Source organism: Odontesthes bonariensis, chromosome 4, assembly GCF_027942865.1.
Source record: "Odontesthes bonariensis isolate fOdoBon6 chromosome 4, fOdoBon6.hap1, whole genome shotgun sequence".
Classification (NCBI taxonomy): Eukaryota; Metazoa; Chordata; class Actinopteri; order Atheriniformes; family Atherinopsidae; genus Odontesthes; species Odontesthes bonariensis.
In genome coordinates this window covers 5,598,628-5,623,890 of record NC_134509.1, presented here as the reverse complement: position 1 = coordinate 5,623,890, position 25,263 = coordinate 5,598,628, and the positions used below count along the sequence as shown (strand labels likewise).

The following is a 25,263-nucleotide window of genomic DNA, read 5'->3' as shown; positions in this document are numbered from 1 at the left end:
CCTTCTGTGGCTGCAAGAAAAAATAAATAAATAAATAAAAGCCCTAATCATCATCCCCCCACCACCGTGCTTAACAGTTGTTTTTCAAGAAATATGCCATTTGGTTTTCACCTAATGTGATGCTCAATTCTGGTCTTGTCTGTCCAAAAGACATCACACTTCAGTTGTTTCAAGAGAGCAGAGGTTCTCATACAGTATTCATTTTCATTAGGGGTGTACAATGCTTAGTCAGTAAAATACTAAATAAATAAAACTCATATATAAAGTCATTTCATGAATCTGTGCTGTGTTAAAGAGCTAACAGCTGTTCATCACTAGTCCCTTATGAAACATTTCAAGGGTCTTTACAGGCCTCAGAAGTGCTTTTCTTACAGAAAGAAATGAGTGCAAGGATACAGCGGCATATTCGCTAATAGCACCCATCATGAGACTGAGCGAACGCATCATAAATGTCAGTTAATGTGTCCTTACATGCCTTCTAAATGTGTGTGTGTCATACACATATAGTGAATTGGGTCCCACTCAGCCGTGCTTAGAGGCGCGTCTTTGTGAGGGTGTGCATGTGTGGCATATAGAGCCAATTACTGCAACTCGAGGTCTTACCCTGCTCGCGCTCCCAGAAAACCTAAAGACGTATGGAGAGATGGTCTTCTAGATATAGCTGGAATTGTTGGGGAAAAAAAGAAAAGGAGAGGGGACATGTCTGTGGGAGTTTGTGCGAGGTGGGAGATAGAACAAGGAAAGGCCAAGGAGTTTTGATTGGAATGATTTGTGTGCAAAAGTATAGGGCCAAGCTGCTATGTGAAGATGTGAGAAATTCATGTGAAAACGAATCTGCAGCCAAGAGTTTGGAAATGTCGCGTGAACACACAGGTTTGCGTGCGAAATATGGTGTGAAAACAGTCGGCGGAGAAGAGACGGAGGAAGAAATCAAAAGCAACATTCATTCTCATTTCATTCCAGAAAAAAAACGTCACAGTGGAAAGACTCGGTGCAAGTAATTTCAATTAGCCAGTTTGAGGGCCCGGGCCCCATGGCAGTCAAGGCTCAGCAGGAATATACGGCATCACGAAGCATTTAGTCCGTCATCCACGAGACAGGGAACGGGATAATCCCATGAAATAAAGGCTAGTTAACCCCAAAGAGCAGTCAGAGCTCGACTGGCTCACACCCCAACCCGCTGCAAGTCAACTGTGGGCCTTGGACAGAACAAGACTGAAAGCCTCTATAGAGTGGCAGACTGTGAGCAACGTAATCACTTTCACCCATGGGTTTAACACATTTATGGACCGCAAAAGGATTTAAATATACAGTTTACATCACCCACAAGATTGACTTGGTTCATTAACGCTGTACCACCTTACTTGTGCTCATTCTCCCTGGCGAATGTTTGATAGCCTGACTTGAGCTGATCTCAATGAACAATCGATATTCATTCCGACCATTTGAAAATGTTACCGTGTAAGGTGATTGACTGTTTGAGAAAAAGTGAGAATCAATGTTAAGTTCCGGAAGCTTTCTCGAGACTGCAGCTTCTAGTTATAGCCATGCGTCTTAATTGAAGCCTGGTTTGTAGCTTAGCTGCTAACTTGTCGTTACGGTTTGGACCGACTGCGGTGAAGATCAAGCACAGACAACATCAGTCAACCCCAGCGTGGGACTGTAGAAGCTCAGAGCAGATCCCTCAGCAACAGACTGATCCACCCAGTGTTGGAAGGATCAGATACGGCTGTCTGGTCAATCGTCCACATGGTGCTCATTTCCATCCGTCTCACCATGACATTTCAGTGCAATATTTCTCTCAATAATACTCTCCATCACGTACCATTTGGTTCATGGTCTACGTATAGTTTCTGTTGCTCAGTTTTTGCAAGAACTTCTGGAATTTCTCTTGGTCTCCATTGCTTCCGTTTCACTACTTCAAGCATTTATCTTTTTAATATGTTGTGTATATTGGTGGGCGACTAAATATTAGTCGTTTTCTGACCGCACAGCACTTAATCTAAAGCGTAAAGCGATGATGCAGGTAGCCCACCAGTGTATGTCAGCAGGTGCTATACTTTGAGCAGGAAGTATGATTTAACATGAACTTCAACTGTGGAAAAAAAAAAAAAAACGTATTCACTTTTTATAATAACAATCATTTTTAACTAAAACTCTAAACCAAGCTCCCCCTCAGCTATTGTCCGAAAACATTTGAAATCTGACAATGCTGCTATAAAAGCGTATATATAAAAACAAGAGCTGCTATGACACAGGAGCCAGGATGCCCTTGCATGGAGAAGGCCTAATTGGGAAAAAAAAAATGTTTCAGGTGCAGCAATGCTCAACAATATGATAACGTCAAGGACTTAGACCAGGCGGCGGGGCGTAGAGCCCTGTTGCACGGCCAGTTGCTTAAGGTGTGGGGAAAATAGAAAGAGCATCTGTTTGGTGTGTGTCAACTGGCACAACTGGTGTGTTCAGGCCTTGAGGCTCTCTGCCTGGGCGGCACCTTCAGTTTTGCGGTTAAAAAGTTTCATCCCCTTGATGGCACTGAAACATGAAAAAAGGAAGATATGGAAACGCTGCATCCTTTTCTGGGACTGAGCTCATTTAAAATGGATTGAAGGACACAGCATCCTCCAGGCTAAACATGAGAGGGACGTTTAAACTTGTTCAGAAAACAGCATCCGTGATGGTACTGGGGTGCATGAACACATGCACATGACATGCACGACTTACACATCTATAGAGGCACTGTTAATGCTGAATGATAAATACGAGTTCTGGAACAACATATCACGTCTTTGTCAGGGAAGGCATTGCTTACGTATTTAAGCAAGACAATGCATATATAAAACAAACCATATTCTGCACGGTGTAACAACAGCTGTGGTACCACAGTAAAGGTGTAGGGCTTACAAGGGTGCTGTATTTGAGAAGGGGATACGGATTAATGACCAGTTATTATCAAAATACTTTAAGTGTGTGTGTCGACTTAAGCCTTGATGCAAATCTAAAGCAAACAAATCTCTTACTACAGATCACTGACCAAGGGACATCGATTTGGTCTCTTGCCCTCTACTCAGTCCATACAAATAAAAAACCAATTCAACACAACACGGTACTAATTGAATTCATAACTAGTCACCCAGGCAGTCCTTTGATATATTGTGTATCATGCATTAGTGACCTCTGTTGCTCAGCAGTTGGTGTAGACATGTTAGAGGAAACAGTCTGAGCCTCCAGGGGCTGCAGGTTATTACAAGAGTCTGCAATGAGATTCTCTCTTATATCCTCCTTGATTATTTATCTTACATAAGCAGCTGTATCTGGATTAGATGGCTTTATTCTGTCATGTCCAAAACGATGATAGGTTACAACTCAAAGGTAATATATTTCATACCAAGAAACAACTTACTTGCATGGACGGTACTGATGTTTTGATACCTATAGAAACACTGTATTTGTCTAAGTGCAGATGACAGCCTACCTCACATGACACAAAAAAAGATGCACACGAGCTTTAATCAGACAGTGTAGCAAAGAGATAAAAAATTATTCTCATCACGGCTGAATTTAGTCTCCTCTACCAGTTAACATGTTTAGGCTAAGAGGCAAAAAAATGGTATTTTTCTCCTCATCCCAAATCATCTAACTGTGCACTCACAATATTAAAGTCTGAACTGATAAAAGCTTGCCATTTTCATCAGTATATCTCACATAACATCTAACATCACATGCACACCATTAAGGAACCGTGTGAAGAGTGCCTTGAGTCAGTTCCATTAGAGGCTTGATTAAACTACAAAACCTGAGACTGACTTTCCACTGTGAGCGAAGCAAAGCGAGCCAGTGCTAAAATCCCCTGAATCCTTCACAGGTCTGTCTTTTTTCTTCCTCCCCAAGAGTTGCAGATTCTTCTCCTCAGGGGGAGAAAATACATTCTCACCCGGCTGGAGTGTATATTCTCTTTAATGGTGTGTATTGCACTGCATTTATTCAAACCTAGCCCCAAGACATTATTCATAGTGCATAGTAAATAATTTATGTGAGATTTGAGTTTAAAAGGGTAGTTCTCCTGCAAGAACCGTACATTTTATGCATTTGGACAAGACATTTTCAAGGTTGCATTTGATTCGAGGTTATCCCCCACATAAATATCAACAAACACAGAGCATTGTGCAAAAAAAAAAAAAAAGATACTTTTTCTAATTTGCAACTCTCTCCCTCTCACCTGTATTGAGCCTGGAAGTGTTCCTGGACGAAACTGTGTCGACTTCGAGGATGCAGTGTGCTGGCTGAACTGGGACTGGAAGGATTCTCCGATGAACTGGGGCCCTGCAGGCAGGTGCAAACACAGTAAATTAGCACTTCTATGGACATTTGGAGAACTCAAAAAAACTGCAAGAAAATGCTTTTACAGAAAAATTCACAGACGAAAGCAGGAATGATCCCACTAAAGAAGTGCAGCCCATCTGCGTTTGCAGCGTCTTCCGATATCAATGGACAGGATTTGCCGAAAGAAAAAAAAAATAATAATTTGTTGCAAGGGAAAACAGAAGGCAAGAACAAAATGTTTAAAAAAACAAAAAAACACCACCTGCAGCTGCTGCAAATTGCCGCATTAATCACATTTAAAGCTTGCTGCTTTACAGGCAGAGGAGATAAGAGACCAAACCGCTTGCACTTTGTTCTCTATGTGCATCAATTTAGTTCAAACAATGAGATGTCTCCATAAAGAAGGAAAAAATAATAAAGGGAAGCATTTTACTTCCGCTAAAATGAACTTCAAAATGCGATAAAATGCTACAGTGTGACACGGACATGCAGTCGTGGAGAGATGGAGGGAGAAAGAGCGGGACAGTATAGAACTTTAGCCCGTCTTGTGTTTATGTCACCGAGTCGACGCGGCTTACAGAGCCTACTACATAATGTCAGAAACGAGTTCATCCATAACATTTCAGAGCAAGCAGGAGGACAGAAGGACTTCAAATAAAAGAATAAAAGGACGACGACGATGATATAAAAGACGTGTGAGTATAACTCCTGAAGTCACCACGACAGACTGCTGCATCTTTATCTCACACAGCTGATAAAGATGTCAGCAAACACAAGGCAGCAACAACAGATTTACAGGAGACATGTGATGGAGAAAAAAAAAACTCGTCTGTGCTCAAGAGCAGAAATGCAGCTTGGAAACTCAGAGAAAAACAAACAAGCAGGCCCATTTTGTTCCGGGCCTCATATCTCCGCCGAGCTTCAATTTTAGATGATGCCACAGTCTCTGTCCCTTTGAAGTGGGAAGCCGAGAGTCTTTTGTTCTTGCTTTTTAGCTTTGCTGTTAACATCAGATCCTACTGTTAGTTACGCAGCTCACTTCAGAAATAAATGAGCTTTACTTTGTTCCATGTTTTATATCTCTTCCATCAGAGTTCTAAGTGGCGTTCCTACGAGTCGGATGTCAAAATCCGATTTCTCTTTTGTCACTGCAGGCACCATCAGTACACCTGCAGTAATGGCAGTTGCGATATCTAAAAGAAATGTGACACTACAGAGGGGTTTGCCCCATTCTGGAAAACTTAGGTTTACTGTAGGAAAAAGTGAAACTGTGTGAGAGTGTGATCTTTACCTTATTTCTGCTACTTTGTCTCAATTTCAGTCTCAGCCACATCCTTTCTTTGATCAGATAATAAATCCTTTTAAGTTTCCAAATTATATATTCCAACAAAGGTCGTGGGTGGCAGCAGGTGGTTTTGTTCTTGCATGCACTTCAGTTGATTGTTAAAAAATATATGTAGTTTATTTTTGACAACAAAAAAAATATGAACAAAACAATAAAACAAAAAATTTCTTACAATTTGGATGAAAAACGAAAGTTAACTTATTTTAATTTAACAATATCTAAAAGTGGTGAAAAAAAAAAAATCATTCAACCACCTCCCGTCCTCACACCGGCAAACAAAGAAAAAAGAGCCCCTGGTGTGTTCTTAATCTGTCTGATTAATGGGCGGGTCTAAAAGTCACCAAAATAATTTAAACAATCTCTAATACAAAAATGAACCCCAGATCTTGACTTGAAATCAACCAAAGTACATTCCAACTGCCCAAAGAAAACCAAACCGATAGAACCCATGACTTACAAAACATAAATGGCCACAACAAATCCTGTACTGTGGATTTGCCGAAAGAGCCGAGACACCTAACGCAGGTGTGTTCAATAACGCTGCCAACACAAACTGATCTGGACTACCAGCTGAAACAAAGAAAACAAAAAAAAAATGGAAGCAATGAAGTTTGTGTAAAAGGAGGCTGAAACAGTGGCCTTTAACTGTTTAACTCCAGGTATCCCAACTGGTTACTGTCAAGAGTTTTCTGGTTTTGATCGAAATTTCATAACCGTCGATCACCTGGCCGAGGAGAAGCGCTCTCCCGCACAGAAAAGAAAGACCAGCTCTGTTTACCACTTTGGGATGGACACATTGTTTCGTTTATTCAGGCGACGCTTTCAAATGGTCTGAGAAGTAATTATGTGACGCATGCGAATCTAAATAAATTATGATCCAAATTCAAACCCTTATGTGACATCAAGCCGAAAACATAGTCATAGCACCGCGGTTTAGTCTCATCCACTTTCTCGGGGGAAATGAGACTTCCTGCATCTGTCTCGAACCGTGTCCACAGAAATAATGACTATCCAACTTTGATGAGGCTTTTCTTTTGTTCAAACTAAATCCAATCACTGCTGCATTCACTCCGAAGAACAATAACGCTGCTTTTGGCATCTTTGAAGACTTCTCCAAAGATGGCTCTTTCCTGAATACGTAATGAAGCAAAAGCAGAAATTCCAACAAGCGTTTGTGGCAGTTTGTACTCAAACTTCACCTCGGCCCATTCTCAGACCTCGGCCTCGTGTCAACAACTTTGTCTACGAAGCAGATTAACACTCAACCTACAAGTGAACTCTTCGGTCTACTCCAGAGTTTAGGATTCCCCCGATATGACCAATGCATAATGCGAATATGGTCGCACATTATTCTGGGATACCCTTACAGCTCGTACACATATAATCTCAGAGTGAAGTCGAATATTTTCATTTCAAACCATCTAATCTGTGATTAAATACTTAGTGGGACAATTCCGTTTTTTCTCAAAGTAATGACAATACACCGAAGACCCGCTGAACACACAGTTTGGAATATCTACAACTAGAAGATAGTGTCGGGGAACTTTGGGCACCTAACTACTGTAATTACAATTCAACACGTGACTCGTGTTGTCCGGGAAGCAGACACCCTTTCCACTTTTAAGACCAGGCTTAAAACTTTCCTTTTTGATAAAGCTTATAGTTAGGGATGGCTCAGGTGAACCTGAAACATCCCATAGTTAAGCTGCTATAGGCCCAGCCTGCTGGGGGGCCTCATCTGTCACACCTTTCCTCACTTTACTCTCTTTTTCCCCCCTGTTTAATTTCTGAAATGATATTATGTACATGTGACATTATTGTGGTCATTAACTCATGTTTCTCTGTTCCAACAGGTATCCTTTGAATGGTGTTACAGTGGTTTTTTCCCCTCTTTTCTGTCCTCTCAAACCCCAGCTGGTGGAGGCGGATGGCCACCCTTCCTGAGTCTGGTTCTGCCAGAGGTTTCTTCCTGTTAAAAGGGAGTCGTTCCTTTCCACAGTCGCCTCAGGCACGCTCAGGACGGGAGATTGGACTGAAGACGAGTTTCGGTGCAATCTGTTGGTTTCCTTAGCTAGGAAATAGTTTTTGAATTGGCTCTGTAAGTATGAATTGGATTATTTCGAAATTAATTATGATTACAATGAATTGAACTCCAATTGGCTTGAATTGGACTTTATTAATTAAAGGTATGGTTCGGAGTAGATTCACTCTAGGGTCATTTGAACCGTGATATCCAGCCAAGTAGCCCACCCAAAGTTTTTCTGATCTTGGCCGAACATCAGCTGAGTTACTGAGTTATCCCGAATAGCTTAGTACAAGCGCTAACGGACCCTGGCAGTATCTCCAAAATTACCACACTAAAACCACATGCCATGACACCAAACTTCTACAGTAGTACAAATATGGTCTGTACTCACAAAACGATGCATTTTGAAGTTTGTACATAGTCCAGGAGTTTATTATTATCAACACAAGCCTGATAGCTTCTCTGCTGCTAAAGCTGCATCGACGTCACTTCCTTGATCTGGGAGCTTCAATGTAAGATGAGGGTTGATCTACTACTGTAGACAACAAAGCAAGGCTGCTCAATTTCTCCATTGATAAAATAAATTCACAACTCTACAACATAAAAATTCATAAAAAAAATCATGTAGAATATAGCATATACACAAAGCCCTTAATCATCAGGCACCCGGTTACATCTGTGACCTGATCCACTCCTATAACACAACCAGGCCTCTTAGGTCCTCAGACCAGAGCTTATTGACTGTCCCCCGCTCTTGTCTAAAGACAAAGGGTGATCGTTTCTTTGAGGTAGTGGCTCCAACTCTTTGGAACTCTCTTCCTCTCTGTCTATGGTCTGCAGCTTCTTTAGACATTTTCAAAAAAAATCTGAAGACCCACCTATTTAAAATAGCTTTTATCTGTACTTAAAGTGCCCATCTGCTCTGTAGCCTCGTGCTTTTCTGCAATTACTGTGTTTTCTTATGTGTGTATATGAAATGTTGACTTGCATCGTATTGTGAAGCACTTTGTGAATTTTATTTTCTGTGAAAGGTGCTATACAAATAAATTTATTATTATTATTATTATTAATGGATTCCATGAACAGAGCTAATCGAATAGCCACTGTATGAGATTTGTGAACCTCAGAGCTAGGGGTGGGCGATATGGAAAAAATGTTGTATCACGATTTTTTTGCATAAAATCACGATTTCGATTTTTTATCATGATCTTCCATCCAAAAAAAAAAAAAAAGACCAATTACAGTAGAGTTAAGTCGACATGCTGAACCACAGAAGAGCTAAGGAGTAAAAGAAAGAATTTGGCAATCAACACATTGTAATTCAACTGTAACCCAATTCAAGATGAAAAATAATGATCTAATTGATGACATCTGACACAGTGAGAGTGAAGCAACCGGAAATAGAAAAACGAACCTCTGATGACGACTTGACTCCACCTCATGATGCCATTTAGCAACAGATGAGCAACGCTGCATGTTCATTTACTGCAGCCACAGTCACGCACTGCCATCACCAGAGCGCCCTAAAGGAATACTTTTCAACTGTGTAATGTTTGTCACGGTCGCGGTGCATCCCTTTTCTCTTGCACTGTAGTTAGCCTACGAGCTAGCGGTTTCCTCATCCGACCTGAGAGTGCTGCTGCTGGCCGTGAGTTTCTCCCGTGCGCCGCTATAGATGTGCTGTGGATGGTGCCGCTGCTGCTGTTCCCATTCCTGATGTGGACCTGCAGCAGTGGGTTAGGGTAGAAGAAAACCCGAACCAATTCCAAATTACAGAGGTGGATTTCCTCTTCTTCACCAGCTCGTCGGCTTGGCTTTCAGCCATGGCTGTCCATGCGTTTTCTAAGTTTTTACAAACACAACATGGAGGTGTGTAAGAAAGTGTCACGACACACAGTTCGCTATGATTGGTCGGTTAGGTTAAGGACGCCCTACGTCTGCCGCATCGGCGGGAACCAGCATTGAAAAAAAATAAATAAATCATTGCGCTGATTGGCAAAGGCGATCTATACGGTTTCTCTAATTTGGTAGATCGCCTGCGATTCTCCACTCTTCCTCGCCAGTCACGATTTTATATCGTCAGATCGCGCACCCCTACTCAGAGCCAACTGACTTGTATGTTATACACACCAAGAACTGAGGGGGTCACTCAGACACTGAAAAGATGCAGCTTTTTATATTTAAAAAAAGAAGACGAAAAAAAGTAGGAATTTAAACTGATATGCTTGGATATTTTTCATGAACACGTAGCCATGCGCAGTCCTTGTAATGTACAAGTGCAATACACTGAAATTGACTTGAACTGAATCCTTTTTAAATCCCAAATGGAAAAAGATTCCCAGGTCTAACCCTTGCCGTTGGACCTCATGATCAAAACAGCGACATAAGACGGTTTTGATCACCAGTGTTGACCCCATTTTCTGTTTTTTTTTTCCTCAGGAGGCCTACTCAGCCAAAGAATGAGCTTCTTTAAGGAGGAGGAAGATCTGAATGAATAAATAAGCTGTAGGCTTCCAGCCGCAATATGTACTCCAACAATATTTACAAGTGAAACCCAAGTTTCATTGTAATTCTAAAAAGTTGCAAGTACTGCGCACCAATATTAAGGTAAACGCTTACTCATCATTAGATACAACATTCAAAAAGATTCACAGGGAAAAGCATTAAGTCGCCGAACGTCTTCGCCTGCTGGTTGGCACGAGTCACCTATCACACAACATAGTAAGTTAGGTCACCTCTGGCTGTTACAAAGTATGATATGCACCAGAATTCCTGGTTTGAACATTGTTGGAAACCTTTTGGATGTGTCAATTACACAACTCAACAAAATACACAAGCTCCTGTCTGGCTGGTTTCTAACTTTTCAATCTTTAATCATCTTAGCAACAAAATGCTTCAATCAAAGGAGGCTGCTGGTGTAAAGCCGCATTTTACCCAGACCGCAAGTGCTGCTTTTTTTTCTAAACAGACTTTCTTCAATTCCTCTGGCACATGCACATTTTAGCAACTAATGTTCGCGTGCATTATCGCGATTGCTTTACAACATAGAGGTACATGGCAGTGTAAAGGTAGCAGTCAGAGCCAGCTGGTCGGCATGCTCCGTTCAGCAGATTTCTCAGCTGTAGAAATCACAGACATCTAAGAACTTAAAACAGATGTCTCCACTGCTGAGAATAAGAGTTAAAAAAAAAAGTAGAGAAATATAAAACTGCATGTCAAAATGTCACTATCCCACACTTGGAAGACTTACAAAGTACATGGTAAGGTAAGGTACAGTACACACTGCAGATATACACAATGGGACGGAGCAAGAGAAAGAGCGTTGGGTGTACTGAGCCTCCAGCATTGACGGAGTAATGAATACTACCCTAATATTGTTCCAGCTCTGCTAACATCTGCCAAAAATAGATGAGGGGGTCTGCCGCTGGAATAACAAGTGAACAGTACACTATATTCAGAAGCACTAAGCTGTTCTATTGTCACATTGAGTATTCTCCAAAAGACCTTGAATGCCAACAGATATAAGCCCCATTAAGCAGCCTCCTGTTGCTGGCTGACCAAAATGAGTTGCAGCATCTCCACGCTCACGGTGAAGTCATTTCTAAGAATGATCCTTGTTCGGCATGTTGTAGTTTACACCGCGTACCTGCGCTGACTTTGTCCTCTAAATAAGCACGGTGCGTTCTGAACTGCTGCGATGGAAAAAGGCAGATGACCAAGTGAAGACATGGTAACATGCATCCATTGTATTGAATGAACACCTTTTGGTCAAAGAGAGCTCAGTTTTTCTTTTTTTGGGGGGGGGGGGGGCACGTTCACTGTAGGGCCTGACGACAACCGTCGCACACTTCCTCCGGCCAACTAAACCCCTTTTTAATAATTACATCAATGCTCTTAAATAAACTACCTTTATGCGTTGGCAGCGAGGTCATAGCCAGCATATTTTTGGGGCGTGAAAGGAGCCCAGGTACCTTTGAAGAGAACAGTGTGTTCCCCCTTCCTCTCCGTTTGCCTCACACATCGCAAGCATGAGCCCAGATTGCATCACAGGAGCAGCAGAGCCACATGAACTCCCTGATACAAGATGTGGAAAGTGCGTTTTCTGCGCACGCTCACGTGCAGAAATCCGTGTGCGCGCACGCCGAAAACACCTGAAGGAGGCGCAATGAGTTTCAATCAGCCCTTCCTAATTATTTGTTTTTGTCGTGAGATTTTACTGCTGCGAAATGTGTGTATTTATTAGATATAATAGGTGATATTGATAGGTTTATTGGTATTATTTCTGGGACATAAAACAGTGCAAAGTGAACAATTTATAAAAATGCCCATGTCTTTCTAATAAGTACACGATCGATGTCAGTCATTGTCGGCGGCAGCGCGCACGTGTGTGTGTGTGTGTGTTGGAGTGAGCTCACATCTAAGCTTCAAAACAAAGGCAGAAGGCCAGACAGGATGGAATCTTCCCAGGAAGTCGCAGTGCTGCCCCACACAGTCCAACTGATGCCCGGCTTTACAACCATCACCAAGGAGCCACGTGATGACTTTGAACCTCGCCATGATTTGGGGCTCAGGTCTGCGTGATCAGTGAAACATTTCTCTAGTAGAACCACTGGAAATCTCTTGGCCCCTGCGCCCCCTTTGTCTGCTGGTAGAAGCACAGCTTCCCTCTGGAGACCTTCATACTTCAATCCCTACATGAAAACATATGTTGTTATCAAAGCCCTGCTGATTCCCAGTAGCACGCAGTCATGCGCGATGTTTCTGAGGCACTCTGCAGAGCGCTGGGGAGTGAGTGGGAGTTAGGCTCAATGTGTGAGGCTGTATATTTTTAGGTGTGTGTGTGCGCGCTTGTGTGTGTGTGTGGTAGGGGAGGGACTTGCAGTTTCAAAGCACGTAAAAGTCTGAAATCGATGTAACAATGAGAAAGAAAAAGTTTTGTTTTCGGGCGAGTTAAGAGTAGCTTGCCTGGAGGTAAAGAGACTGAATTACAACTAAAGAGTAGATTTCAGCCGAGTCACTGAGAGGCAAGCCGCCACTGTGAAAAAGCAATCTATATATTTTTCTACATATTGTTTATTAAACCGTACAAGCAGAGCTACAGAAAAACTACTTCCAAATCAGAGTCGTCAGAAGCAAATAAGCAATACGGGAATAATTCAAACAAAATGGGTTAATAAAACACCTGAAGATGATATAGATTCAACGTGGAGAACAACATCTATCCACAACGTGCTTGAAATGGAGCGGACTTCGTCTGGATTTTTTTTTTTGGCTCATTCCTCTTTTATGCCACACAATAAAAGGGAGGAGTCACAGGACCAATGCTGGAGGTTACGTCACTCACATGACCTCTGGAATATGCCCAACATTCACACAATTGTAGGAAAATATTTAGCTTTGGAAAAAATTGGGGGGGGGGGGTTAAGTCTGCAACAGTGTGCAAGTCCTGTAGGGCTGTCACTTGTGCTTCAGAGACTGAAAAATCTGCTCAAATGTGGGGAATCTTTGGACGTTTTGAACGGTTTGGTTTTATTAAACTACAGTCTGTAAATGCGTCCACAGGCTGTAAGGAGGGATGGATGACAGTTTGGCTTAGTTTGTTCTGGGATCCAGCAGAGGGCGCTCTAGTGACAGCTTGACCTAATCCATGCCCTCTGTGACCTCAGTAAAACAAGTTAATGTTGTGTTTGCTACCTTACAACTAAAATGGAGGACACTGGCAAGCGATGCCTTTCAGAGAGGACATTCATAACAGCGACTAATCCGAGCAGCGGGAAATCCGAGATGACAAAAAGATGGGAGCTTTGTAGCATGTGTGGAACACATTTGAGTGTAGCTCAGCATGTGATTTGACTCCGCCCACGTCATCTGTGTTTGTTGTTCTGGAGTGAGAAGCTCGGAATCAAATGATTTCCTATGAGCCAACATGCTGACATGCATAGAAGTCTGCTTTCGCTCAGCCTGACAGTAATTAGTCATGAAAACCCGCTTTTTGATGAAAAATAAAGAACTTCTGAGAAAACATGTCTCTCTTACTTTGCTGAAAATGTTTAAAATAAAAGAATAAAAAAATAAATCTAATGACAGTTAACTGATGGGATGACTTATAGGCTCTTGGAAAAGGACAATGAGAGTGGTTTTTTCCCCAATACTACTGGGACATTTGCTGAGTTTCTCTACCGGGTTTGGGGAAAGGAACACACATGATGTCGGGAGCAAAAATAGCCGTAAAAAAAAAAAATAGACTGTGCAAGGGACAGATTCACTTATCATCCCAAACCACATTTCCAATCAACCGGCTGGCTCAAGAGGCTTAACACATTCACCTTTGCTGCCAGCACCTGCTCCGAGTCATCCTTACACATTCAGAAGAAAGCCTTCTCACACATGCCCGAGCATTCACATGTAGGCATTCGCATAGAACTAAACAAAGACTTGCATACAACGACCCCGTTTCCTTTTTCTTTGTGCGAATATTGACGGTTGATGACACTGCATACTTGCACTCCCAACCTTCTTCACTTTCTATATTCAGACACGGTCAGAATCGGCTTCGGACTCAACAAAAACCACCTTCGGTTTGAGCCACAAAGCAACATTCTCTATGTTGGCAAACAATGAGTCTGACAGCAGAATTTGACCGACACTGAAAGAAGAATCAGTTTCAGCCGCTGCTGAGGTCCTTTTTTTCGCCCTTTTCACCTTAGCAAGGCGAAGCATGATCCTGCAGTGCCAAATCCAGTCGGGGTATGACCTCACGCATCGATTCCATTGGCTAAAGTCATGAAGTTGTGAGAAAATTCCTGTGATGAAACCAGGCAAACTGAGCCTTGATGTGAGCCACAGGCAGCCTGAGGCTGTGTGCGACGTGGTTGGTACAACCACCTTTTCCGAGTTAGCATGAGCAACCTTTACATATCGACAGCTCATGTAAGATAAGACAACGAACCTCTTAACCCTGGGCATCTTAAAAGATCTATTCTATGTTTGTTTCCTGCAGCAAGATGAAGCCGATCACACTCAACACAACAGAGATGAACTCGCCCAGTGTGGCCAACATCCAGCAACTCCCACAGTTCCAGGCATCTCTGATGATTTATCTGTGCAGGGAACTTGTCTGCCTGCTGTGAGTGCACAACATTTTGATATAAAGTTGCAAGCTCAGAAAATTATCCCCAGTATCTGATAAGCGCCGCATTCACAGCGAGAATATAACAAGGAAACATAGATGTCATGAAGAACGGTGTGGGTGTCGCAGACTCTTCTAAAATAGAATTGTTTTTAGTTTTTTTATTTGTTCCAAACTCTCACTAAAACTGTTGTTTTTCTTGTGTTTGCAGCTACCATCTTAACAGGTGAGCGTCTGCACCTTTTTATGTCTGTGCGAGTTTGTGCTCAGTAAGTTCCAAAGCTCTTGGGAATATCTTTGCGGAGTCGAGGCTGCCAAACTTGACGTTTTCCGTCTGCTGCAGGAAAAGATGACGTCTCCCGCTGTGCATGAGAACAAGGTGAGCCTACGCTGACAAAGGTGTTGGATGCGTCAAACCAAGCCAGCTCCGTGTGTACAGTAATCATCGCATCACGGCACTTCAGTGCAGGCCAGGTGTGGGCTGGTATGAAGTGTTATGGTATGAACGTTTCATCAACAGCTGGACCGGGCGTTTGTCAGAGTCTGCTCACATTCCCAATTAAGCAGCTTCTAATAGAAAATCAAGCTGCGATGTAGCAGTTTTACTGTGACGCTCAACTGACTTAAATGTGTTCGATGGCCCATGTCTGCACAGATCTGTGTGGACATCTGACAGGAGCCCAGACAGTAAGTGGACATGAATGTAGTGACCATGAATTGGAGTCAAACTCTTGTAAACTTCTACAGAGAAGCAATAAAGAACATCCTAACTGTACAAGGCATTGCATTGGGTGATTCAAATCTGTTTTTTTTTTTAACCTCAACTAATACTCAAGTGAATAGCTTCTTATTCCTTATCAGTTACATGTTGGAAGACACATCCCGTATTCCTTCTGTTTCAGAGCGGTCAAATGATTGTCGCGTGCCAGACAAACGAAACATCTTAGGAGGCTGAAACGATCAGAATTAGGTTCGGATCTGTCCAAACCTGGAACAAACGCGATTGTGAACGACAGTGATCAGCGATCACCAAAGTGTTTTGGTGTAATCAAATCAAGGAAAAAGCGAGAGCGTCGCTCTCAGCATTGTTTCTGACAGTGAAATTAGGAGAAACGGCAGAGCGAGTGAGACACGGACAGAGAGAAGTACAGACTAACTCACAGAGGCAAAGAAAGGGAAGCATTTCGGAGCAGGGCAGGAATGAAAGAAATGCTGCCCGTGCATTAAACCAGCTGAGTCACCTCGATTCTTTCAGCTCTGGGCAGCTGCTAATTCGGCCCATTCAAAGGTGGCTTATGGTAACAAGACAAGCTGGGAGATAACGGCTGAAGCCACAGGCAGTTTTAACCCCTCTTCCTCATCTCGTCTTCTGCTCTCTTTCAGAAATCATACCCCCTTCTCCTCTTTTTCTCTCCATGTTACAATAACTCTCGACTCTCCAAAGTTAAAAAAAAAAAAAAAAAAAAAAAAAAGCCTGTGTCCAAGTTGTGATCTGGTTTTTCTTGACAAAATGGTCATCCTTTACCAACTGGTTTGTAATCCATTGTTGCAGCTGCCAGAACCGAGTACATACAAAGTATCCCTTTCTGATCTTAGACCTGTCCCCCGAGGGTGTTGCATGCACCCACTTCATTTTATACAATGCCAAGTGCAGGCTGCCAGGCTTGCCACTCTCTGGCTGTTACTATGGTGATGTCAGCAGTGCCAAAACATAGACAGGACAGAAAAATAAGCAGCCTCAGACAAGAGGCAGAGGCAGCGCTCTGACAGCCAAATCCTGCTTGGCACCACAGGCCAGAGCCATCTCATGGCGTGTGTGTGTGTGTGTGTGTGTGTGTGTGTGTGTGTGTGTGTGTGTGTGTGTCTAATCCGCTCACTAGATGCATTCATTCCCCAGAAAATATTGATTCAGTAAAATAAAGGAACTGATGTCACGCAGATAGAGGGAGGGGAGCTCATTAGCTTCTAAAGAGGAGGATCCCTGTAAGGTTCTGAGGGCAACAGAGCTTTGTAATGGCCACTGCCAGAGCCTCTGGTGCCCTCAGAGGAAAAGCAGCACAGCTGACCGGCGGCCTGCCGTCCCGGGACAGACTGGGAGAGATCACCTGCAAAAAGAACAAGCCGAGAAAATTTCAACTGAAACGTAACAAAACTGAGTAATGACACAGAGTTACCGGACAAATCTCTTCAGTGGAGGAATGAGGGGTGGCTCTGGCCGATTTAAAAAGACACGTTTTCAACAGTTGGCTACAAAAACTTGGAACCGATCTGGCAAATCCATTATTATCCTTCCTTGACCCGTACCTGACGGGATTTCAAACTCCATGCGGATACCAAGCAAAATCTTCAACAATTGAAAATTATGATTTGGACACAATTTCTTTTTTCTTCAAACTGGATGTTTTTTTCCCTTGTAAACTATTTTGTGACCTCTCCTTTAAAACACAACATACGTTTGTTCATTTGCACTTATCTTTCAGCAATGATGTCAAGATGGATTAAATATGAACGTGTTGAGTTGCCCGAAGTGATTTGACTGACACAACAGTCATCAATTAAAATCTGTTAGTTGCACAATTACAACAAATGTGATTAATGGCTGCTCTTCCTTCACACTGCTGTTGAGCGTAATGATTTTTATTGTCATTTCATTCTCTTCTGCAGACTGATTAGTTGCTCCAGGCTTTGAAAACATGCCTCCGCCAGACCAGCTGCGGTGTAGTTTAGGCATCACGCTGCTGTTGTGCTTCCACAGTGTCTCGTGCTAAATGTTTGTGGTGAAGTCGGAAGACTTGTAAACCACTCAAGTGTTCGGCCACAGCAAGAGCAGGACGTGAAATACACGGCGCTCCCATTCATGACTTCGCCTCATAAACTGAGCACTTTTATGTCGGAGTGAGTTCTCCGCTGGCTGTTTCCACATCTCGCTCTCATCATTAACTCTGGACTGTCATGTCACAGGGGGGCTCTCAAGCTCGCACCTTTGACAAGCGAACCGATGGCTCAAAGTGTGGAGCGGAGAAAGAGAACTACAAGCTGCTCACCAGGCAGACACAGACAGAAAGTCGAGCCGCAGTTTTAATTGCTCCCACCTGTATTGTACGATGACAGCCCGGCGTTACCTCTACGGTCTCTCACTTGCAACACACACAGATTTCATAAGAAGCATAAAAATCTCTGGCCACATTTCCAAATTGCCCCATGTGTGCCGCTGTACGGTACAAAAACGGTCACAAAAGTTATTTTTATGTCGTTGACAGCAGTCGTTGTGCTGGGTGTCCCCGTTTCAGCTGCTGGTGAGGAGAGGAGCCGTGTGTCTGTCGGCAGGGTCGGCAAAGATGGCAAAACAGATATCCATTGCAAATGAACATCAAATTAGACGCTAAATGTTAGTGTCGATCACACGGATTTCTTTTTGAAAACCCTACTTGGACAATGTGGAAAAAGGGATGTTAGTCTTTTTTTAAACAATAGATTGATTGAACATCCTCAAATGACAAATAGAGATATTTCTCATTTCAAATTAATGTTGAAAAAAACCTCCCAAAACATATACAGAAGGAAGAAGGTGAAAAATAGAATCACGCAGTCCTTTAACCTTGAGTTTTAAGATCTTTGACCAAAATGATCCAAAATGAACTAGGAATGAAAAGGAGGGGGGGGGTTAATTTCTTTCTCAATGAATCTCAAAAAAAAGTACAGAGGATTAAGCCTTAGCTGGTCAACTGGATTTTTAATAACCACTTAAAGGTCCTCTGTGGATTGTTATCAGCCACTTCTTTGTGCCTTTGCCTTGCATGAGACGTTCCAGTTGGCAATAATGCTGCTGCTACTGTCTGAAAGGCTCCTGGTTTCAGTCAGGAAAGGTCCGCGTCTGTCTTTTGTAAACCCTTTATCCCTCTGTAAAATCTGCCACCCTGGCACATTAGCAGTTAATCTGCAGCAAAGCCAAGAAAAAACACCGACACCCACACAGAGCCAACCTCAAAATAAAGTGTTACACAGCCAATGCAGTAACTATCCATTTATATTTCGGAATCTTCTCTGTGAAGATTCAAATAAATTAGTTTATTTTTGTTTTTGTTGTCGTTGTCCATTCGAGTTGTACTATAACAAAACAAGATTTGGGACTTAAATGATTTGGAAGTTTTTTCTTTTAATGACAAGGAACAATAGACAGGAACAGGTCAGACTGCATAGCAGTGACGAGTCCTGTTGAACAGGCCCGTGGGCACCAGCAGGACACATCAGGAATAAAAGGCGATGGAAATGACAATGAACAAGGAGCCCGTGTGCGAGTCTTGTTTGTTTGAGTAAGACTAACAAAAAGCATGTCCACATGTCGTTTCAGTTTCAACCAGAAAGACCAGTTCTCAATACCAAACACTGAAGACAATACATGACGACAACTGTTAAATGCCACATAAATCCCTGTGAGAATTTCAAACGGATTATCGCTGCCTTCCTGCTAGTGTCTGTGACAGTATAGGCAAACAACAGCCACGAGATAACCACATCTTTATTTGGATTAATACAGAAACCCACGAGTTCTTGTGACCAATTCCACAGAGCTCATTTTACAATTTCATTCCAAACAGAAAATGGCTTTGAAATTGTGCCTGGGACCAGGCACAACAGTAAAGAGAGTGAGGAAATCCATACTTGTCAGACAGAATTAACGTCTATACCACTTTTATTAAATCAATTCAATTAAAACTAGAAAGCTGCAAGCAGCCTTGAGCGGGACCGAGATGTGCGCACGTTGGGGCATGCGCTGGACGCCGTAGTCGCGCAGCTCTGCCCACACACACGATACCCTTTACATACGTACGAGGTCGTCAGGGTGGACGTGTGTGCCAAGTTTCATGACTTTGCGATGATGATAAGGCTTTCAAATCACAAACGCCATCACACGATTTTCATCGCCTGGCCACGCCCACACCGTTTAGAGTTTGGGAAAGTTTCTTCATGATTATTTCCCCCGTGTCTTAACAGTAAACTGGCCAAGTTTGAAGCTTGTAGCATTAAATCTGTAGGACGAGTTCGATCATATGCAAGGCGTGGAATCGGTCCAAAATGGCACGAAAACTCACTTTCCATTCAAAATGGCCGCCTTCCTGTGGACGTGGGACCATGGCGGCATGAGACTTTTTTGTGCGTCTGGGCATGATGAATGAGTGTACCAAATTTTGCCATCCCACCCGAAACTAACCCCAATGCGGGGACTATTTTTAAGCATCGTAGGGGGCGCTACAGAGTCCATAGATGCGTTTATATGGACACGTTTAATCTGATTAAATGCACGTTTAAACCGATTACACGTGTAAAGAGATTAAATATGCGTCATGTAAACAGTCAAATAATCTCCTTAAATATAAACGGGTTGTCCGGGAAGCTGTTGCAAACAATCCACATCTTTGACAATAAAGCCCTATTTAAGAACAACTAAATTCAGAAACATTTTTTTTATGTAAATGTTTATACATTGCAGAAAGTGGAGTCACAGCTTGTCAGCCTGGTCGTTTATGTTTCATTTATTCAAATTTGTTGGTCTCTCAGCAAAAGAAACCTTTTCCAACTCCAAATTCTGAAGGACAAAAAAGAAAAAAATTAACAGCATTTTGCACACTTGTCATGATTTTTAAGCTTGATACAGTAATTAATGTGGAAACGAGGTGGAACCATTCCAGATCACATTTTGATGCATTTAAATAAGGCATCGTGGACGAATATGACAAACAAATACTAAAAACACTGAGAATTTAAAACAAAGGCCTGACCATGGCCACGATGTTCTGTTCACAGTACTGTAAAGTTTTTCATAACATATCAGCATTGACAGAAATTTTATTTCAAGGTTGGGGGCGGCAATACGCAGAAAGTCTTCTCATTGGTGAGGGGAGCACTGTTGACAGTTATCATCATTTAATGGGCTTCCATCTCTTGCGCCGTCATTTGACATCCGGATATTTCCACCTCTATTACAGCATCTGAGCAGTGCTTCGTTCAGAATAGGCAAATGTGTTTGTTTTTGTTATTCAGACCTACCAAACACACCATTTAGCACACAGCAATAATGATGGCATTACCTTTTCATAATTCTAAATATGAAAGGGCTTCATTTTTTCATAATACTGATGTAAGTTCAAACAAACAAACCTGAGACACACTTGTGCCGTCCAAATGACACACTTGTGAGTCATTGTGATACCAGTTTTGTTCCTTTCTTGTGAAGACTATCAAACTGCCTTTGATATCGCAAGTGACATTCTTATGGAACCATTTCAGGGACATAATGTTTGGTAATTTGAAACAAATATCTGAAATTGAAAAAATAAAAAATACATTTTGAAACTGAAAGTACGATTTTGAACTTGAAATTTGAAAATCAGTAAGTGTAGCAAAAGCCATTTCAGCTTGAATTCCACTGCTAAACTTTGGGAAAAATGTGCTAAAGTGTGACTTCAGAAGAGCAAAATCATCACTTACTAATATATACATGGTGGGACGGATGGGACGGATGTGCCCGAAACACCTTATAACTCATGTGTAAACACTACAAATCCATAACAGGCAGGGGCAAATGATAGAGCCACGAGCCGAGACGAGGCTGTGGTCGCCCGGGTAGATTTGCGTTTGACCAGGTAGTCATCACAGCCAGCAAAGCCTCCTCCATGTAGGCAGAACAAGAAGGCTGCATATCTGGACATTTGGAGGGTACTTCTCACGGTGTGTGCTTTTAATTAGAACCCTGCTTTGGCTGCAATTAAAGCCATTTCACAAATACACATGAATACAAGTATCCAGATAGGAAAACATATGGAGAGATCAGAATTGGGCAATAACGAGTTACATTTACTTGAGTAAGTTTTTGAAAAAATTATACTTCCAGGAGTAGTTTTAAATGTCTATACTTTTTACTTTTACTTGAGTAGATTTGTGCAGCAGAAACTGTCCTCTTACTCCGCTACATTAGGCTACATTGAGCTGGTTACTTTTCTTCTTACCTCTTTGGTATTCTACGCCTCATTATTTTTATCCCCCCGCGTACGCCTCATTTTAATGTTTTATTCTGACAGAGAGACACTTCCACCAAAGGCTCTACCACGTGACTGTGTTTCACCAATCAAACGTAGCCGTGCAGTCTCGTCACATGACCATAATCAATCTCAGCGGCGGGACGGGTTAGCTTTACAGTTTACAGTTGTAGCAAACAAACAAAGAAACGGATGAAAAATGTCAGAATCAACGGTCGGAAATGTAGACACAGACAAGGAGGCCAGGCCTCATAATGAAAGCATGTTTACCTTACAAAAAGTGAAACAGCAGCTACATTATGCGGTGTCTTCTGTGTGTACCAAAACAAACGGACATTTCAGCATTCAAAAACTCAACATCTAACTTGAAGAAACATGTAAATTTCCTAATTTATTTATTTTTTCCATGGATAGGCGAATGTTTGTTTTTTAGGTATTTTTTATTGAAGTACTTGAATTTACCTGGATTATTTTAATTTAAGCTATTTTGTAATTAATTAATTAATTTTATTTTGTTTTATTGATTGGATGAACTCTTACTCAAGTAATTATTTGGATGACTAATTTTCACTTTAACTTGAGTCATATTATTCTTAAGTAACAGTACTTTTACTTGAGTATAATTTTTGGCCACTCTACCCACCTCTGGGAGAAACAAACACAGGTAGGATGACGGGGAAGATGCCACGCTGAAGTGAACTGTGGGATACTTTGTAGGTGTGGGAAATGTCCACTTCTGAAGCATGACTGAGAATAATAATTTATTATGGCAACATGTATAACTCTTACGCCGCGATTTGTGTCGAATGTTACCCCAAACGACTTAAACAAATCAAACTTTATCAGTGCCATGTCATGTTGTGTTCACTAGGAATCACGTTAATACCGCCTACAAGAGGTTGCAAACAGGTTGTTGCAGTTCCCAGTTCCCAGGCACCCTGAATGCAAGATGAGAGTGATCCCTTCAGCTGGCTGTCACTCAGTTCCACACCCCTGTCATCTGAAGCCCCGCCCCTCACGTCAGAATAGTGCCAAAGGTTGTATGAGCATTAAAAAAAGGAAAAGAGAAAATAAATAAATCACAAACTGAATAAAAAAGACTTTTGAACTGAAAACAAAGTTTTTCAAATTCAGATATTTGTTTCAAACGAACAAACATTATAACCCTGAAATGGCTCCATACTTTCAATTTACAGGACGCTTTGGAGCCCTGAAAAAATGATGAATTAGCAAGAAATTGGGTTAAATTTTCCTAATGCAGCAGAGCGCCATGTTTTTCAGCCAATGTGGCAAAAGTCCAGAGCATGACTAAACCAGCCAGAAACTTACAGAATATCTTAAAGGATAAGACCGGTTTTTTGACATTGGGCCCTTGATTTCACATTATAACATGATGTTCTACTCACCCCTGCTTGTTGTTGGTCATTTGGAGCTGTTCCGAAGATATTCGCGAGGCGTCCGGCTGCTCTCTTGAGATTTTCGGCCATGAAACGGTTTCCTATGGGCAAGCTTATACAGGTACAAACTATGCTGTTTATAATTTATTAATTACTCTACACCAGCACTGATAACGTGGAGGTGCGTCGCTTACTTAAAAAAATCCGGGTTACTAATTTTGAATTTTAGCCGAATGAATAAATAGGCAGCAGGTCTGTGGGCTGTCTGTGGCAGTAGCACGACGAGGACGTCAGTAACACCCACTTTACGACAAAAAAATCAAAATTACAATAACCCGGATTTTTTTAAGTAAGCGACGCACCTCCACGTTATCAGTGCTAATGTACAGTAATTAATAAATTATAAACAGCATAGTTTGTGCCTGTATGAGCTTGCCCATAGGAAACCGTTTCATGGCCGAATATCTCAAGAGAGCAGCCAGACGCCTAGAGATAAAATAAGACAAGGATGGGTGTGAAAGCACTTATGCTGAAATCAAACTGTGTAACAATGATGAAAAACACGAAACATTGCATGAACATTTGCACGAAATAGTACGTACGTACGTACGTACTTTGTAACGACCTGCAGCCTAGCATTTAAAAAGGAGTCCACAGTTACTCTGAAGGGGGCCTCTGTCATTTATTTTTTGGTTCATCCCAACTCAACAGTGAACAAAATCTACAGCTGAATAAAAACAAAAAAAAATGTAATCAAAACATTTTTGCAAATATATCTTTTGGGGCACCATTTACACAAAAACTGTTCAGGAGGTTATGGAGCCATTTTTCTTAATGAAGGCATACATCGCTGCCCTACTTTTAAAGATTTATATATCCAGGGCTTATGGGCCTGAAACTGTGGGACACAGGCAGGGTAAAGAAGTGGCAAATTGTTTAGAGACTGCTTTTTTTCCCCTCTTTGCTTTAGCAAAGCATTCCTGATTTTATCACGGCTTTTGTGTGAAGTTTATTCTAAGATCTCAGAGTGGTCAAACCCAATGTGCGATTGTGTCTTTCCTGATTTTTGGCTGACACAAAGATATCAAAACGCTAATAAGCAGAGAGCAAGTGTAAAATAAGGATGCAGGAAGTAGTAAAAAAAACAATGCAATGACCACGCCATCCAAATATCATGAAACACCCTGCATGGTCTGTGGCTGCATTCACATCATACCCTGAAATGGGACAAATCCAAGAAATTCCAGCTGACAGAAACAAACAAATAGCTCCTAAAACACAAATTCAGGTTGATTTATCAAGCACCGTCAGCATTCTGTGTGCCTTTCCAGGGCCTTGATATCCTATCAAAGACACAGTTTTGTAATCCACAGGCAGACCTGGACTTCAGCTCCTTAAATCCATTCTCGGAAGAAAGGACTTTAAACCTAAACAGAACGTAAAAGTCATCATCTGTGTATTTATTCAGCGACCTTTCGGAAAAAGCTTTTTAAATGCTGAAATTTTCAGGATTAATAATGCAAGTCTTCCAGCTGCCTCACCTTTGCTAGTCTATTTGACTTTTATTCTATTCCTATCAGTAATGTCAGAGGTTTTCCTAGCATAGGACATGTTTTTGGCCCATTCAGCAAAGAGAATTCACATCCATGTACAGGTTGTTGCAGGGCTCAGACAACAGAAGATTTAAAAACATACCACAAGCTGTAATATTTATCAACAGTAACTAACGTTAGCCTTAAGGCATAGAACATTTATGGCAGCTTGGCAACGGCCCCTGCTCAGCTCCCCTGAATCCTGGCCATCCAGATCTGAACTCCAAAATATCAAACAGTTATAACAACATCCCATCCTATGGGCCAAACATACTTACATTGAACTGAGGTTTAAGACCAGATTTCTCTCCAGAAAGGAGGATAAAGCTGGTGTCGTCAGAGCCCAGCGTAATCAGAGCAGTCAAGGACATCTCCGTCTACTTGTGAAAAACATGTACAGGATGGTTTTAAAAT

The 25,263-nt window shown here is 41.9% G+C and overlaps 1 protein-coding gene across 1 annotated transcript in view; it reads right to left on the bottom strand.

Annotated features, from left to right (window-relative positions):
- usp43a (ubiquitin specific peptidase 43a) overlaps positions 1–25,263 on the bottom strand; it is a 126,504-nt gene that overhangs the window by 76,664 nt on the left and 24,577 nt on the right. The window contains exon 3 of the mRNA XM_075462609.1: positions 4,220–4,323. Coding sequence (XP_075318724.1) covers positions 4,220–4,323 — 104 coding nt within the window. The remainder of the gene's footprint in view (positions 1–4,219; positions 4,324–25,263) is intronic.